Genomic DNA, 18,122 nt, shown 5'->3' on the forward strand with positions numbered 1-18,122 from the left:
ATTATTTGCTTCAGAATGGTCTCATATTCAAGTAATGTGCAGTTCAGTGTTTCCAGGTTAGCATGACTGTGCAGTGACGGGGTGATCGTTAATGATCACCCCGTCACTGCACAGTCATGCTAACCTGGAAACATTACTTGAATATGAGACCATTCTGGAGCAAATGATTTTCACACAATAGATCTATATAATGTACTCTTAAATGAATCCCACAAGGATTGAAACAATTATCCCCAGCATTCCCACTGATCAGTTACTAGCCATCCCCTTTATAAAGACATATATGTGTCAGTTTCCAGAATGTTTTATGATTATATCATAAAATTGTTTAGGCTACCAATACTTTGTACCTGTAGTTGCATACTTGTCAGTTGCCTCAGGAAATATATATAGCATATACAGCTGTATTGCCAGTGTAGGCCTACCAAATAACAATGTATATTATGTTGAATGATTCTGATGACTTATTATGTTTATTGGTAGAGGAATGTTAAGGGGGGGGGGGGGCTCATCCCCTGGCCTATAGATTTGGTTCATCTCGTGGCATTATTTCATCTGCTCAGTAAAGTAAGGGACCTTTTATGAACATTATGAACTTATTATGAACATTATTAAGACATATATATATATATATAACATAAATGTCAGAATGTTAAGAAGGGGGAGGGGGGTGGGCTGCTCCCCTGGCCTAGTTCTGGTTTGTCTCGTTGCATTATTTCATGTGCTCAGTGAAATAAGGGACCTTTTATGAACATTATGACCTTATTATGAACACTGTTAAGACATATATGTGTCAGTTTCCAGAATGTTTTATGATTATATCATGAAATTGTTTAGGCTACCAATACTTTGTACTTGTGGTTGCATACTTGCCAGTTGCCTCTGGGAAATATGTCCAGCATATAGGCCCCTACAGCTGTATTGCCAGTGTACCAAATAACAATGTATAATATTATGTTGAATGATTTTGGTGACTTATTATGTTAATTGATAGAGGCATTACATACTTGCCCAGCTCATTTAGGAAACACTTCCACTTAAATATGTATGTGATATTTGCCGCAGGAAATAAGTGACTTTCTGTGACAGCATATGTAGTGAAAACATGGTGTACTTGACAGTTGCATCTGAAAACACTCCAGGTATTCATTGTCTGTGTGCAAAATGCCATGTAACATCTTGATGAATCTTGCCAAATTCATTTTAATGAAGATCGTAGTTTTGAATAAAGAGAATATGAACCTTTTGGTTCAGATCATGTTAAATGAAGGTATGAATTTGTTTTCCTCTCTTTCATTTTCATTTTATGTATTTTACGAGTAAGTTCATGTGTATAATTATGTTGATTGTAAAGTTTTGGTCTCTCCCATATATCAAAAACGAGGCATAGACATCACTTTTCTGTCAATGGTGACATCAACAATTTGATGTACTCTTTCCATGAAATCTTTGAAGGTTTTTGCGGCGGTAAAACATTGGATCGTAGAAGGCTTGAAGGTGCACCGCATATTATATTTTCAAGATTATATGTTTGGCCCTGAAAAGGGCCTTCCCAGCCCGGATAAGACCTTTTCTAGAAAGAAGTGTTGCACCTTTAAGTCTTATACCACCCAATCTTCCTCCAATTTTCCACAACTTTGAGCTATTACCATAAATCCTCACACAACAGCTACATACTTAAACATGCCAGTCAAGTTCAAATATGAGTGATGTCTAACTAGGTCAAAGGTCAAAGTGAATGTGTCAGTGAAGTAGCCCTGATAAGCACTATACTCATAATATTGATGTATATTCTGTAACTTTCTACAGATCTTAGGCTTAGCTTTGACTACCAAACTCATCACAGGTGCATGACCTAAAGATACCAATCAAGTTCAAAATGTGGTTGTCAAAGTCGAACAAGTTCAAATGTCAGATGGTTGAAAAATTTTTCCTCATAGGCAAGGTACTCACAGTATTGAAGTTACATTGGTTGCCAGTAAGGCAGATAATTGCATTTAAGATTTTGTTATATGTAAAGTACTGCATGGTCAAGCACCTGGTTGTCTATCAGAATTAATATTAATAAAATCATATTCATATTCACATAATTTACGAAGTACACAAGAGTTTTAAGTTGCTTCTAAAGCAATCTCATGTAAAACAAAAGTAACTTTTGGGTATTGTACCTTTAGCTGTGCTGCTCCATAACTTTGGAATAAATTACCTGAGAAAATGAGGAAGGCCCCATCACTTGCTGTCTTCAAATCTTTGTTAAAGACTTACCTTTTTCAGAAGCATTTGATTAATTTGTTATTTATTTTTGTGTGTGTGTGTCTAATCAGTAACAATGTCAGGAGCTCTGTTACATCACAGCACAGTAGAGTATATTTACATAGTAGCTGCGCTATACAGATTTGTCTAATTATTATTATTATCATTATTATTATCATTATTGTTATTATTGAGGTGTACTCATCAATATTTTTTTTCAGATTTGAGCAATGACCACCAAACTCACAAATTAGGTAGGCTAAATAAATAAAAACTGCCAATCAAGTTGTATATGAGTGAAGTCCAACAAATTCAGAGGTCAAATTAATGGAATTAATGGTCGGTGAACTTACTTAATAAGCACTTGAAACAATATAAGGACACATTGTGGTGTACACTCAATAACTTTCCACATTGAGAGCTACGATAGCCACACATTAACACCACATGCATATCACCTGAAGATTCTGCTCAAGTTTGAATATTGGTAAATATTCTAGGAACTAGGTCAAAGGTCAGATGGTCTATGAACTTTCTCCGATTTAGTGTTATATATTGTTTGCTCTCAATAACGAATTTCCACAACTTCGAGCTATGTCCGCAAAACATGGGTACATCTGCTAAAGATATATGCCTGTCAAGTACTTGGTTAAATTGAACAATGTAAAAGGTCAGAAGTAAAACTCTAGAACTAATACACTTAAAAAACATTTTAATGACAGAGTGTAATATTTATGTGTGCGAGGACGATACATGGCTTGGTGTTTGTCTGAATTGTCATGAGTTACGTGTGAGTGGATGTTCATCTGTTATCTACAAAAACTTGTTTTTTGCGTGGAAGATGCAGTAAAATAAGGTTAAGATTTAAAAGCTTTGAAGTAGGATCCTGAAATATGTTGCCATTTTTCTCACTCTAGGGTGCAAGTCTAGTCAGTATTTGTAAGTATCAAGTTGACCTGACTATTATAAAGGTCAAAGGTCCCAAAATTGAATGATTATATACAGAAAACCAAGTATTTTTCAGTATATTTTGTAGAAATCCGTGGTTTTTTTTCTCCCCCTCCCTTCCCCCTTCTTCCCCTCTTTCCCCCTTCCTTTTTCCTTCTTTTTCCCCCTCCAAGCAGTCCATTATGCCCTGGTTCACCCGGGGGGAAGGGACGACCAGCCTGTGCCTCGGCATCATCTACATATACCGCGCCTGCGACTTTACTATGGATGACAAGGTAATAATGGTAATATTGATGATGATGATGATGATGACGATGATGATGTTGATGATGTTGATGATGATGATATTGTTATTATTGTTGCTATTGATGTTATTCTTACTGGTATTAACAAAGTCATTGATATTATTAAATAAAGGAAAAACAAATCATGACTTCCCAAGGGGTGGGAGGCGAATGGGAGTGAAAATGCATACTGACCTTTGACCCAACCACGAAATCCTATGGCGTGCCGTTTGACCAATAATTCCGAAAGACTTAGTTTATTGCCGAAAAACTCAGTTTATCAATGGGTAAACTAAGTTTGAGGAGAAAAACTTTGTTTATGGAACAGATAACTAATGTTATCGATAAACTTTGTTATCAAGTGAAAAACTTAGTTTATCACCGAATAACAAAGGCTTATAGATTATGGACAACAAACTAAGTTTATCGCCGATAAGCTAGGTTTTTTGGAATTAGTGGGGAAGCGGTGCCCCAGAAACTCATTGCTGTTGGTGTAGGCCTACGACACATGATACGGTACAGCAACTGACAACATGAGGGTCACTTATTGAATAATTGAAGAGAATCTTCACAAGATTCATGGAGATAACGATAATTGTCATCAACAACGTTACGACTATGATATCTATGCCGAGGTAAGCTTCATTTCAAGAACGCACGTTTTAATGAGCTCTGTCTCATCACAAACTTTGTCATATTTTTTTTCTTTCTTCATTCAAACCACCCCCATCCCCATTCCCCGCCACCATCGCCCCACCCTCTCCCAAAACAGGAGCAGCGAATGATGTTCGGAATTTTCCTGGCTGTTCTCGGGTGCATAGAGGCACTGACGGCCTACGTCGCCTTCATCTTCTGCTGTGTTGCCGTTTGCCAGCGCTGCTGCTTGTCTTGTCGCGGTCTCGGTTGCCATGGTTGCGTGACCCCGAGTAACAACTCCATGGCAACCAAGAGCATTGACGATAACATCTAGCCTGTAAATTATCATTCTATACAAAGACATTTTACCATGTTTACTGCAAAGGCCGAACGTGACAATGAATCAGCTTCTTAATAACGATGTCATTCCGGAGTTGAGTCTTTTCTTTCTTCTTTCTCTCTTTTTTCGTTATTGTAAGTGTGAAGACTGAGAAGCAGGTGAACTATGATTTCAGTATGGTCTATTTCGCGTAAAAAGTAGCACCACTTCGTCATACAACTTTGAACAAGAGAGGGCGGATGATATCCTAGTGAAGGCCGACTTGCAAGAAACGCGCACCGCCATTAAGCTTCCTGCCTGGAGAACCAACTTGCCAACGACCACGCGCAGTTGAAGTCGAGACACATTAGATTATGTCAGAACGATGTCTTACGGATATTACGGGTATTACGGATACTATGGCAACGATTCAAAAGCTGTCAGTGCGATGATCGTTAGTAGCAATATTTGCCTTGGTTAGATAGCAGGTTGTGAAATATTGTATTGGCCATGAACTTGTTCGTGTTTTCGTTCGTTTGTTTGTTTGTTTGTTTGTTTGTTTGTTTGTTTGCTCTTTTTTGCTTGCGATGCATATCTATTTTCACCGTTTTCTACTTCAACCATGTAATTATTTTAAACCCGTATACAATAATTGCATATGTCCCTGTGGCCTCTTGTAATAATCAATGCATCGCTTGACAGATATTCTGACACCGGCTTCAAATCTCAGATTGAGTAAAGAAGACAATCTCAAATAGTTATGCACCATGGCAGCACCACATGCAAAGATGTTACAATGTGATCTAAATTGAGAGCGAAGAATGTTGATCATAATCAGTACTGAAATTGGTGAATGATTCATAAGTCAGACAAATTTGATAGACATTCAATTCACCGTTATATAAGGACAAACAACACTACTATAATCATAATGGTATAAGTCAGGATACTTTAATGAAGAATATCGACAATATTCATAGTGAATGTCATAACATTTTTTTTTTCTCACAGCGTGTAATTTAGTACAAGAGTTTACAAGTACGTTGTTTACATAAAACCACATGACACATAGTCAATAACCCTTGCAAACTCCCGAACCCGCTGTTCATTTAATCAATGGAGTTGGCGATTATTTTGGTTAATGCTCGTTATTCCGAATGCTTCGTTAATCCAAAAATGAAATACGGTTCGTAATCCAAAGGTTCGTCACTCCTAAACATACAAATTCTGTATGTATATACCTATAGATGTTCATTACTCCGAAAAGGAAATATGGTTCATTATTCCGAAGGTTCGCTTGACCGATATTGAAATAAGGTTCGTTAATCCGAAGGTTCAACAGTCCGAAAGTGAAAGTAGTTTTGTCAATATGCAAAAATAACATAAAATAAACAAACAAAACTCCGAACTAACGAACATTCGGAATGGCGAAACTTATTCCGTTTTCTTTTTTTTCTTTTTTTTTTTTTGGATGAACGAACTTTTGGAATATAGAACGATATATCATTTTCGGATTATCGAACCTTTGAAATAAAGAACTGAAATCATTATTTCAGTCTGGATTGCAACAGTATGTTGATTGAAATTACAAAGGTATGCCCTTGTCAATAAGTGACTGATATAACATTCCATGGTTTCCTATCAGTGTTTTTGTTGGGGGTTTTTTCAGTTGGAATGAGATGATGATATTCCAATATCAACACGAAGTAATTGCGACATTAGCTATGCGAAGTAACTTGTGCTATGACTTTAATATAAGATTAGTAGTTATTTCAAATCTGAACCGACTCCCAAACGAGTCATGTGAAGATCATCTGCAATTTCATTCCTTCATTTTCCCATTTCCAACAGAAAAACGTATATATGTTTAATTTGTCGTTTTTCTTCTACTTTTTTTGAATAAGTATAGTTTGATATGCGAAATGAAAACTCCTCAGAATTATAGCATAATTGTGTCTTGTATCTTTAATATATCTTGTTGAGAATCATTGGCATTTTCTTTCCATTATTATCTACAGTCAGCAAACAATGCAATAAACTTAACGATATAGGAATAACTTTCTTCAAACATAAAACGTTACCGAAAAGTAAAAGAAACAAACGGTCATTTTCAGGGCGGATCCAGGAATTCCGTAAACTGGTAAAGGGGAGGCGCCTGTATAAAAATCAAATGGGGCGCACGCACCCTCCCCCCCCCCCTTTGTTTTCTTTGTTTTCTTTTGTTTTAACAAAAAATAAAGAGGGGACGTGCGCCCGGTGCGCCCCCTCTTAATCCGCCACTGATTTTAAAGTTTACTCTGGCAATGTTGAACTTTTTTATTGCACACTCGAACAATAAATCCCTTTTGTTCTTTACAGAATTCGGACGTGCAATACATTTACAACAAAATATATAGATAAAACATCACGTCTACAGCTAAATTCAAGATGACTTGGTTTAATAGTTTCATTTTCGGGTTTTTTTTTTCATAGCAAGTGTAAAAATTTTAAACACAGTGTATTTACATTATTCAAATTACGTAAAGATACGTTCTTTATAGAATAAATAACATACAGCTTGATTGTCAAACTTGACTCACTCAGGGCAGTCATACATACAGAATATTTAAAGCTTTGGAGTTGATTAAACACTTACTCATATATAAATAACGACCATTTTCGTACAGTACTAATACAATAAATAAAAAAAGCCTCGACATCAATTTATTATCAGCAGATACTGCCCACTGTGTTTTTTTGTTTGTTTGATTGTTTGTTTGTATGTTTTTGCTAATGCAGCATGGTTTGGCATTGAAGAGAATGAAACTATATCACTCTGTACGTCTTGTTCACTTGCAGTATCCTCATCTTCCACTTCTTTTTGAGGGGTTTATGACTTTGCAAATTTCACACTAATTCTTAATTTCACCACTGAGTCAAAAAAGGATTATTGATGATAATAGTCCTTCCTGTTCCTGAGGATAGCTGTATGATTACGAGAGCCTACTCATGCTCAAAAAACCCAACGAAGCACGGCAGTTCTAATTGAGAGGTTCTGTCGCTAACGGGCAGCGTCATCCAGCCATTCGCGTCGCCCGGAGCGCTATTAAAGTACCGACATTCCCGGCTTCACAAGAGGCTCTCGCCGCCGGTGTAGGGGTGAGAGGCGAGAAGATGGCTCTTGAGCGCGTTCTTCTGGTAGAAGTCCTTGCCACAGTACTGGCACGCGAACGGCTTCTTCTCGGCGTGCGTGCGGCGGTGCGTGTTGAGTGTGCTGGCCAGCGTGAATCCCTTATTGCATACCTCGCAGCGGTAGGGGCGTTCACCTGTAGCGAGTGGAAGAAGGGCGTAGGTCGAGAATGGCAGGACACAACGTTACTTACACAACAACAATAATACTTTTGCAAAAATACTGTACATAGTTGAACTTTGCTGACTGGGTTGCGTTATGATGCTCAAATGATTGAGGTAAAACTGTGGCGTTCAAAAGCCAAAAGTTGTAAAAATTACGTGGTCACTATCAAAATATAGCTACGTGTACGAAAAATCAGGGACGTCATTAGCCTATCACGTAGTGCCATGCGCCCCATGTTTGTCGAACTTTAAACAAAGTTCAGCAATGCCACCTATTTGCAAACTAGGAAATAATAGTTCAATATTTCCCAGTGTTATAGGCTGACCTAGATGCAAAGTTTTCAAAGACCACTGGCGCACAATAGATGCAGCAGTTTTGATAAGATATTTGCTTCTCTGTTTTCAATATTCATCGTTTCTTCTCGACTGTATCTTATTTCCTTCTCTCTATCTCTCTGTCTTAGCAATTCAATACTGTTCAATACATGACTGTCTCGGTACAATGTCTACTACTGCATAATTCTGTTACGTCAACCAATATTCAAAATGTCATCGAAACATGACTGTTATACTACCTCGCAGCTAAACTCATGTGTCTGTTAATAATATGCGATTATGACAATCTATCCTACTCATTGACTCGACCTGCATAATACCCCCCACCCCCCCCCCCCCAAAAAAAAAAAATCCAAGTGAAGAGGTAAAGCGTGGATTTATCTACTGCATGTACATAATCATAACCATTGCCATCGATCAATCAAGTCTACCCTGTGCTCCCTTTACGTCCTTTTTTGGCATGTTTGTGTCTTTATGTTTGTATGTTTGTTTTCACGTAACCTATTATATGCATCTCTAGCCTGATGTTATAAATACGTACATTGGCCCAGCCGCCGCGGCTGCTGCAACGCGGCGCGAGTGCTCACCGGTGTGTCGGTAGATGTGCGCCTGGAGGTTCCCCTTCTGGTTAAACCCTTTGCCGCAGTAGACGCAGGTGTACATCTTCACGTCCGAGTGCGTGCGCATGTGGTAAGTCAGGTGAGTGAGTTGTTTGAAGCCACGCCCACATTTCTTGCACTTGTGCGGTTTCTCACCTACAGATCACGTGACAGAAATGGCAAAGATGGTGTTGATAACAATGATAGTAATGATAACAACAACAATGATTATTTGATTGATTGGTTGCTTGATTTTATTTCTGCATTACTTTTTCGTAAAATATAAGATATAACACAGAATCATTTGAACAAAGTTGTCGAGTATGGTGTGAATCTAACAGTTGAAACAGATAAGTGATTAAATAAATTGTATGACATTATTTCATGATAAAACAAAATGTGCTATCTTATGCATATGCGAACCTACGAATTATATGTACCTGCCGTTCAAAAGACAAGTTAAGCAACACTAGATATTAAAGAAATGCAGGAGATCTTCACCAGGAGCATACGCTTAACAAAGACAATGGCTTCAGAAATATTGTCATAATAATACGATGAATTAAAGTGATGCTCAAGTGACCACTAATATATTCATCATAATGATGACAATATCAATAATGATAATAATGTTGGAAGTTGAACTTGAACTTGAATGATAAGAATAGTTGTGACGTTGCATAATTACCACGAGTACCCATATCTGTTTTAAGTAATGATCTTCAAAATAATGGTCCCAGATATTATTATCACACTAACCCAAGCTCTATGCTCTCCTTCATTACACTATACACATCAGTTGGTCACATTGCTGTCAAAAATCCATGGCTTTCTGTTTTCTGATACTACTGTTCTAAATTGCCAAGTACTTACAAACTGTTAAAAAAAAACACACACACAATCATCACAAAAAATTACTACTTACAAACTACTAACAATTTGCAACCCCAGGAAGGGAAAAAAGTAAATCGTCGATGAATTTTTTTTCTTTCTTTTGCGCAACATTATGTTACAGATAGACCTGATGACTTTGATCTCGTGTATTCAGCCTTATCTCTGCCGAGCGGAGATCTTGCCAATCTTGTCTCTTCTTTGTTACGCGACAGGCACTGGCTATCGGTTGAAGCCAAACTAGAGTAACTTAACTTGCGCCTATGGAACAAAAATTATTGCAATCGTACGGTATTACAGATGGATTATGGTTAGAAGATACATTAGTTACCATGGCAACAGAATGTAGTCTCACCGGTGTGGGTGTAGGAGTGTATTTTCATGTCGATCTTCTGGTGAAATCCCTTGCCGCAGTACTGGCAGACAAATGGCTTGTAGTTGGTGTGAGTGCGCATGTGCGTATGCAAATTAGAGGCGCGATTGAAGGCCTGGTGGAAAACAATACAAGGAAAGAATCAAACAATGAACTTAAAGTATCTAGCAGAATATAATATCAAAAGACGAGTGAAACAAGAAATTTTGAAGCGCTCAAACTAGAACTAACGTTTCAACAACATAATCGTCCGGACGTAGGTTGTGCAATAGTGTGATGCGTGGAAGAGTCGTTAAATTGCCACTATGGTGTATGATTTTCAAATGTCTATTCTTTTTCTAGTCTTTATCATATAAATTGACTTGATATTTCCCGACCTTGCGATCATAAATTACACGTTTCCATGGCTACCAAATGAATCGTCATTGTACGCTCTAGACCCCCAAGGATCATTCGTAATAGACGAGGGGTAGGCAGGGGCGGGGTTATACGGTAAATCACAGCTTTGATGACTGTTAGAATGACGGTAGGAATTGCAAAGTTGATTTATATTCGATAAAAAAAAATGACAGTTCCTAGAAAACAAATGTTAGTTGTGCTTACAAAAGCTCCATTTCATAGATACAACAGACACCAATTCTAATGATTATAAACTTCTATTTCAAAAAGTAGGCATGATTCATAAAAAACACAACAACCGTAGAGCAACAAGAAAGCCGCAAAAAATGAAATAAATGTATTTTCAATTATCCTACTATACAGGTTGCAAATAATTTCTAACATAGCTACATCCACTATGGAGAAAGTAGACCCTATCGGGGTTTTTTGTATTGTTGTTTTGATTTTAACATATTTTGGTTAACTTAATTCAAACTTTAAACTGTAATACACGTCTGGACATTGTGGTTGTCGACGTAATTGAATAATCCGCTTACTTTGCCGCACTGAGAGCAGACGTATGGCTTGACGGTCGTGTGAGTGAGGCGGTGACGGGTGAGGTTCCCGGGCTGGCGAAACGCTCGTCCGCACAGCTCGCAGGAGAACGGCTTGTCCCCAGTGTGAATGCGCTGCATCAGTGGGGAAAATGAAGATGAGAGTTAGAACATACGTACAAGGGGAATCACGGAGTCATGTTTTGTCATTCCGTAAGAGTCATCATGATATTTCAGTCTGACTTTATTTTTCTCTCCCGACGTGACCGATTTTATGGTGTATTCCATACGTTACACAATGAATTTCTCGTTCAGAGACTATCACATACTTTATTCACTTGGTCAATAGATATCTTTCATTGTTATCAATTGCTTTCATTCACATTCATACTTCTATCACAGATCTTGAAGCAATACATGTATAAATTATAGTGCTATATCTATTAAATCATACTTCTATTACATAGTTGATATCTTTTGATTATGCACACATAAACACAGGATAATGATATGAATCTTTTATATTGTTTACATGTAGATAGGAAAATGAATGAATAATATGTCATAGATGAATAAATGAATGAATGATATATAAACATATGAATAATAGCTAAATAAATACGCGTGAATGAGATTACATCTTGGGTTGTGACTAGTATCTGTTATTTTGTACATGTACCGTACATCTCTAATTGTCTCCTTTTTTTCCCTCATTCAGTCTGTCATGACTAGACTGGTCAATATGACCAGTGGTATGAAATATAAATTAATCAATAACTATACCGGATGCGCGCGACCAGTGTGTTGCCATTACGCCGACCTAATTACAAAGTGTCTCCACCCTCAATCATTACCCTACGTCATATACTGTTATGGAGGACGTGGTGTTGGAACATGGAAGCCCATCATTTCACATGGATTTTGAAAGCCTCTCAGTCCCAAAATTAATAGCTGATTATTGATTTGGTAGCAAATTTTACACATTTGAATCCCATTTGTATCTCAAATAGGATTTTCAGATAAAATGTTATACTTTCTGATTTTTTGAGACTATATTTTAAATTAAACCAGATTTATAATCATTTCCGTCCAACGCATCTTTGGGCAAGATAACGAATACATAAAAGGTCGGATTATTTTGCTCTCCTTTTCGTTGCAATCACTTGGATCGCTTTCCTATAGAAACATACAGTTGCTTATGGTTATATTGCTGAATACAGTGAATCAAGCACTCAGATCTTTTGAGACACCGGTATAACTATCATCTGTCTTTATGATAGTAGATAGAAGACAACGGTCTACATGTACTTGCTTACGGTAATAATTTGCATATAACGATGTAAGAAAGGGTGAGGAAAATTAGATGGGGTCATCCAATCTAGAGACCGACACCCACGAGTCATACAGTCAACAAGTTCGACACTGAAAAAATGGGTACATGAGTAAATACAGTCCACAAGTTATGCAGCCCATAATTTCGACATTTATAGGTAAAAACAGCTAACGAGTTCGACATTACAATGTGTCGGTCTCGTGGGCCTTGGTTGCTTCGTGTGGAGCTCGTGGGCAGTATGATTAATGGGCTGCATGACTCGTTGGCTGTATAATTCGTGGGTGTCGAACTCGTGACGTTCACCCAAAGAGACTATCGTAAAGACAAGAAAGAGGAGAACAAAGATCTGTGCATTCCGTCCCCCTACCCCATCCTGCTCCCTCTCCTCAGTCTCCCCCCCCCCCCCATCATCTTTGTCTCTTCCCTAGAAGACCACGACAAGCTGATTAAATGAGCTAAACATTCTCCGTGTCGGAGAAGGGCGATTTGAATCCTCTGTTCGCCCCGCTTCATCGAACTCTCTGTCCCTTCACTCTGCCCCCACGGTCCCCTTCTGTCGCGATCGATACGGCCGCGCGTGCCGCTCGCGAGGATCAGCCCCGCGGTGTATTGATTTCAAATAAAAGAGAGGCTGAAGCGCTTCGTTATTACGTAACAAAGGGGGGACGATCCGCCAGCTAAAACCTCCCCCTTTTGAAACGATAGTCTGATGTTTGCGCCTATTCTTTTCCTTCTTTTCTTTCACAATAACGACCTAAAAGGCCCAGGGACGAAAGGGCAAGTGCCACCTGGCGAAAAGCAAACAATTTTTTGTGTTTGTCGTTTCTCTTTAATTTAAGCTATAAAATCCAGAAACGTAATTTCCCTGTGCAGAAAATGATGGTTGTTTCTATGTGCTGGGGGGGGGGGGGGGAGCAATAGCCAGAACTCAATGTGATTATCAGCGAAAGTGACAATTAGCCTTCTGTTGGTCCCTTGTTCATCATTTTCTTACACGCTTTGCTGCGCGTCAAAAGAAACAGCTGTTATTTTGTTTAGCTCTGACTGTTAGCTTAAACCAAAATGAACGATTACTTTACCACAACAAAACAGGTGTTCCACAATGGAATTCATAACGCCCTCTTGAAAATGAAACGCTACGGCGTATTTTTTTTTTTTAGTCAATGAAATGTATAATTATTTTGTTTATTTTCGCTTTTTGACCATGGAAGAACCGATTTATGAGGCATAATAGCGACAGCTTGCGTTCAACATGATAATAATAGTTTATTGATTATTTTTGCTTATTGTGTGTGAGACGGAATACGATTAACAGTCCAAAAAGATGAATGGAATGAACACACACAAAAAAATCCAGATGATCAAAACTGATATTAGTTTGTTCAGCTCGTTAAGTTACCAATCACAATTTTCACGCTATTATACACAAGTGTTAATGTGTCATTTGTATTCTAATGTTGCTTCGTCTTCTTCTTCCCCATAAAGGCCCGAATTCACGAAGGTGGTACAATAATACTTTATTATCGATGGTTTAAACCATGGACAAAGACTGTAGTTTTGTATGGCCCGCCAAATGTCGCATGGCCTATTTCGTTACGAAATGACAACATTTCGTAGCGAAATGACTGATTTCGTAACGAAATAGGCTACGCGACACTTGGCGCCCCATAGTACCACCTTCGTGAATTCGGGCCAAAGTGTGTATATTTACTCGTTTGCCTTCTAGTGCATGTATATAAACACAGGACTATTCCCCCACATTACCATCAAATACACACACACACACACACACACACAAACAAACAAACAAACAAATATTAATAGTTGACAATGATATAGAAAAGAGATTTGTGTATGAAAAAAAGAAGTACCTTGTGGGTAACCAGCGTGTTGCTTCGGCTGAATCCTTTCCCGCACACGTCACAGATGTACTTCCTCGGCTGCGGAGTCTTCGCGCTGTTCGCCCTTCGGCCCTTCGGCTCTCCTGCGTTGGGCACGAGGAGGGGTTGACTTGTCTTGACGGCATCTTCCGGAAAAGCTCGGCCGTCGCTTTGGCCGGTTGACACAGGTTCTTCTCGGAGGCGGAACTGAGACTCGGGACTGGAGGAATCCAACTCGTCAGCTTTCGACACGCCTCGGAAATCGTCGGCCAGGGTGTCGACACTATTTTGAATGTACTCAACGCCGAGAATTGGCTGTCGGGCTGTGCGGCTGTCACCGAGCGGGGAAGAAGGGTTCTCCAAGGAATCATGTTCATCACTCTCTGTGTCACCTTCCGTCTTATGAATAGAGTAGAGCGGTTGTCGGAGGAGAGACTGCCCGTTGTAGAGGGCGAGTGTTGGAGGAGATGGCGAACCACCGTGGTCAAGGTGCTTGTTGAACGTTGGCTTGACACTGCAGACGGGAGGTTGGTCCAACTCATTCTGGAGACTGCTTTGTGGATCAGGTGGTGACGACAGCGGAGGCGACAAGTGTTCCTTCCCCTTCGGAGGCGAGTGCATCCTAGAATCTACGCGCGTTCTCTCCCCGCGATCTCGAGGAGCCTGGATGGAACTCTCTAGGTACTTGTGTGCGAGTACGTGTCCGTAAGGTAAACCGATGAACGGGTAGATTGATGGGTGGAGAGCCGTGTGAAGTTGCGAGAAGCCTTGCGGATCATCGTGAGAGGATAGTGAAGGGACAGGCACTGATCCTGCAGTTCCTAGAGAGTGTTTCTTCGGTTTGACAGGAGCCGCCAGGAGATGTCTTTGCGGAATGCGCAGGAAATCTGGCCTCCTTTCTTCGCGAGAGTCGGATTTGATCTTTAGGTCTAAGGGTTCTTCGACCGGACGTTCCCGAGCTGCGTCGTGCTGTGTCGCGGGGAAAATGGATGTCTTGTGATCGGTCATCAGATACGCCGACGCCGGATGACTCAAGAGGCGGTCGCGTAGGATGTTCTGTCCGGGTAATTCCTGGTAAAGCCCGACGGCCGGGTTGAACATGAGCGGGTGGGACCCTGGGCGGAGGGGCCCGATTCCAAAGCCGAAGTGTTCGGGTGGGATCTTACCGGGTAGGACCTGCTCGAATGCGGAGCCAGGCGACATTCGGAGAAGGGGCGGCGGTGGAGGGTACCGGTGTGTCTTCAGAAGGTAGGCCGCCTCGAGCCGCTTCATGGCGTTCAAACTGAAGTTGGGATCTACAGGTAGCGAACCAAAATGTTTAAACCCTGCATCACCGGCTTTAAAGCGCGCCTCGCTCAGGGAGGAGTACGGGTCCATCTCGGTCTCATGAAGACGGTCAAAGTGTCTGATGGCCTCAACATCAATGTCGCCTGTTACACGCACGACAAAAGCAAGCAAAACAACTTTATGATAATACTTCGATTTCAGTTCCGCTAATCCTCGTTAGTTTTTTTTCTCACGTTTGCATAAGCTTTATAACCTTTTGATTAACTTATTGAACAGAAGTTTGCCAACTGACAAGTTTCAAGATATAAACAACAAAGATAACATAAGCTGCAGAAATATTTAATCTTTCTTTTAAAAAAATGTACAAAAAAAAACGAGCCACATTGTTTGCGACATACACGCACAATATGATTCCAGTATGCTTACAAAGAAACATGAACCGTAATATAATAACGACTCATAATACGTGCCGTTGATATACACAGAAATATATAAAGTGTTTGAATTATTCTTTGGTCAGTCAGATACAATAACTGCCAAAACACATGAACAATACACAATTCAAAACAATTCTTGAAAGTAAACAGACAAAGTGACAATATCCCCTGTATTTCTAGTCACGTCAGTTGTATAGACGCTCTTGTCGGGAATATTTTAACGTCATTTAATAGTTGATCTTTTTTTTTCGGAAAGTTCAATCAATTTCGATTGACGACAAGCCAGGTCAAGATAGACTATTGAGACAGGGAGCGTACTTAAACACGTTGTCGTATTTACTGTCATGTCGAAAATGCATGAAATAGTTCAATAGTTTCAAGAGTAAGAATGTTACATGATTATAAATTTTATCATCTCTTCAACATCAATCATGATTCAGCATGATTTTATGTTGATATTTATTTTGACACGTCTCCTTATTTCTGGATGTAATAATATAACTATATATATGTATATGTATGTATATATATATATATATATATATATATATTTAAACTCATGATTAGAATTTTCAGTATATTCTTTTGCCATTAGTCAGACAGTGCATCTTATCTGATCGAATAAACATTTCGCTTTGATTTATGAATTATCAGCTTTGTGGGCCACGTTTGTACGTTCATAAACTATTTGGCATGCTTACATAGAGAAAGTAGAGCTATTGTTGTGGTTTGTTTGCTTTTATTTTTATGCATATGATACCAATGTTGAGGGACAGAAATGGCCCGTATCGGTATATCATTGTTTTTACAAACATGACAAAGAGTAAATAATTTTGCTTATTGTTTGCAACCGTTCTGAATGTAAATTTTTACGGCGTGCAATCATGTCATATATGTATGTGTGTGATGAAAATTGTTCTCGCACCTTACTGACATCAATTGTAGGAAATAGCCATAGTGTGTAGTACCATAGATTGTGTGTGCATATCATAAAGCTTGATGATATTGCTGAAAATAAGAAATTGTGAAGTGATGCCATGCAGAGAATAAATAAATACCTCAAATCAAATTGTTGGAGATTTCACATCGACTTGAATAATAATATTGATTGGTACAATGCAATCATTAACATAATGTATGAAAATAGAAATGAGTTGTGTGCTTACGGGATTGTTCCACTTCGTGTCTGGCCAGAAGCTCGTCCGCTATACGGTCCACGCTGGCCCGTTTGTGCTTCACCAGAAAAGCACGAGGCATGACTTTTGGCTAGCTGCTGGCTCATCGAAGCTTTGCAGCGACGCGACTGACGACCCCGCCCCGCCCGAGTTCCTTCGGTACTCTCGGCGGCGACAAAACCTGTGTTCCCGACGATCGAGGCCTCTGCAACAACAGCGATGCGACGGCGATCTCTAGGCTGAAAGTCCTGGCGGAGATTTCGACACCTGTCCGATGCCCCACACGCGAACGCCCGACCTGGTTATGCGAATAGAGAAATTATGAATTTACTACAAACCTGTCATCCAAAATCTGATGGGATTTCTGCACCCTTACATATAGAATGCAAGAAGATGCATGTTAACATCAACACATCAAAGATAGAAATGAACAAGATTTAAAATGAATAAGATTTGAAGGCTGTGGTGATAATGCAATAACCAAACGGCGTCTTTTTTTATCAAACCGTGCAGTCAATTTGCAGGTTTTGCTGTTCTATTCAAGGTTGATTACTCTTAAAATGATTTAAAAGAAAAAGTAAATAGAAGCAAATCATCACTGCTATTTTGAGCAAGATTGTAGAAAAAGCAATAGGTTGCTACCTACACACCCAATTGTCATAATTATGAAAAGCGTCGTGCAATACAAACTGTTTAATGTAAATGTAACCAGAAGTGTTTGTAAGAAAACTAGGAAAAAAGACGAATGAATGAAAACCTACACCACGATATCAAAATGGGTAAAGAAAGACATCTACGCAAGCAGTGATCTTAAGACAGCCCACACCCTAGCTATGCAGCAGCTCCTACTGATCGCTCACACCATACTGACATCAAAAGTTATTCACGGGAGCTGCAATTGTGAATTGACCGAAGGGCTTTAGCTACCGCATTGGCACTTTTTTGAAGCACCCTCATTCACACGAGATTGTCAAAACTACGCGAAACATGTTTAATTCATGCAGGTGAGGAAAATCATAATGGACCTTTCTGGTGTTGCATTCTCCTTCTTGTTTTTCCCCCTCCTCTTTATTTCTTTTCTCCATCTTCTTTTTTTTCTGACTTCG

The 18,122-nt window shown here is 39.3% G+C and overlaps 1 protein-coding gene across 1 annotated transcript; it reads right to left on the reverse strand.

The window, feature by feature from the left end:
• Positions 1 to 7,548: 7,548 nt before the first annotated feature.
• LOC139724634 (uncharacterized) lies at positions 7,549 to 17,098 on the reverse strand. Its single transcript, XM_071635766.1, has 6 exons — positions 17,008 to 17,098; positions 14,109 to 15,547; positions 10,908 to 11,039; positions 9,955 to 10,087; positions 8,697 to 8,864; positions 7,549 to 7,745 (listed from the first exon to the last, which is right to left on the reverse strand). The coding sequence occupies exons 1-6, from the start codon at positions 17,096 to 17,098 to the stop codon at positions 7,549 to 7,551; spliced, it is 2,160 nt and encodes a 719-aa protein (XP_071491867.1).
• Positions 17,099 to 18,122: the final 1,024 nt, after the last annotated feature.

The sequence above is a fragment of the Diadema antillarum genome, unplaced genomic scaffold (assembly GCF_040938485.1).
Source record: "Diadema antillarum isolate AM-2024a unplaced genomic scaffold, OU_Dant_1.0 scf00000225, whole genome shotgun sequence".
Lineage (NCBI taxonomy): Eukaryota > Metazoa > Echinodermata > Echinoidea > Diadematoida > Diadematidae > Diadema > Diadema antillarum.

What these genes read in the sequence shown, in the direction of transcription:
- LOC139724634 (XM_071635766.1), bottom strand. Translation starts at nt 17,098, where the DNA reads ATGCCTCGTGCTTTTCTGGTGAAGCACAAACGGGCCAGCGTGGACCGT. An exon ending in ACACGCTGGTTACCCACAAG is followed by an intron (nt 11,040 to 14,108) that starts GTACTTCTTTTT and finishes CCACTGATGCAG; the next exon opens with CGCATTCACACTGGGGACAA. An exon ending in GCACATCTACCGACACACCG is followed by an intron (nt 7,746 to 8,696) that starts GTGAGCACTCGC and finishes CACTCGCTACAG; the next exon opens with GTGAACGCCCCTACCGCTGC.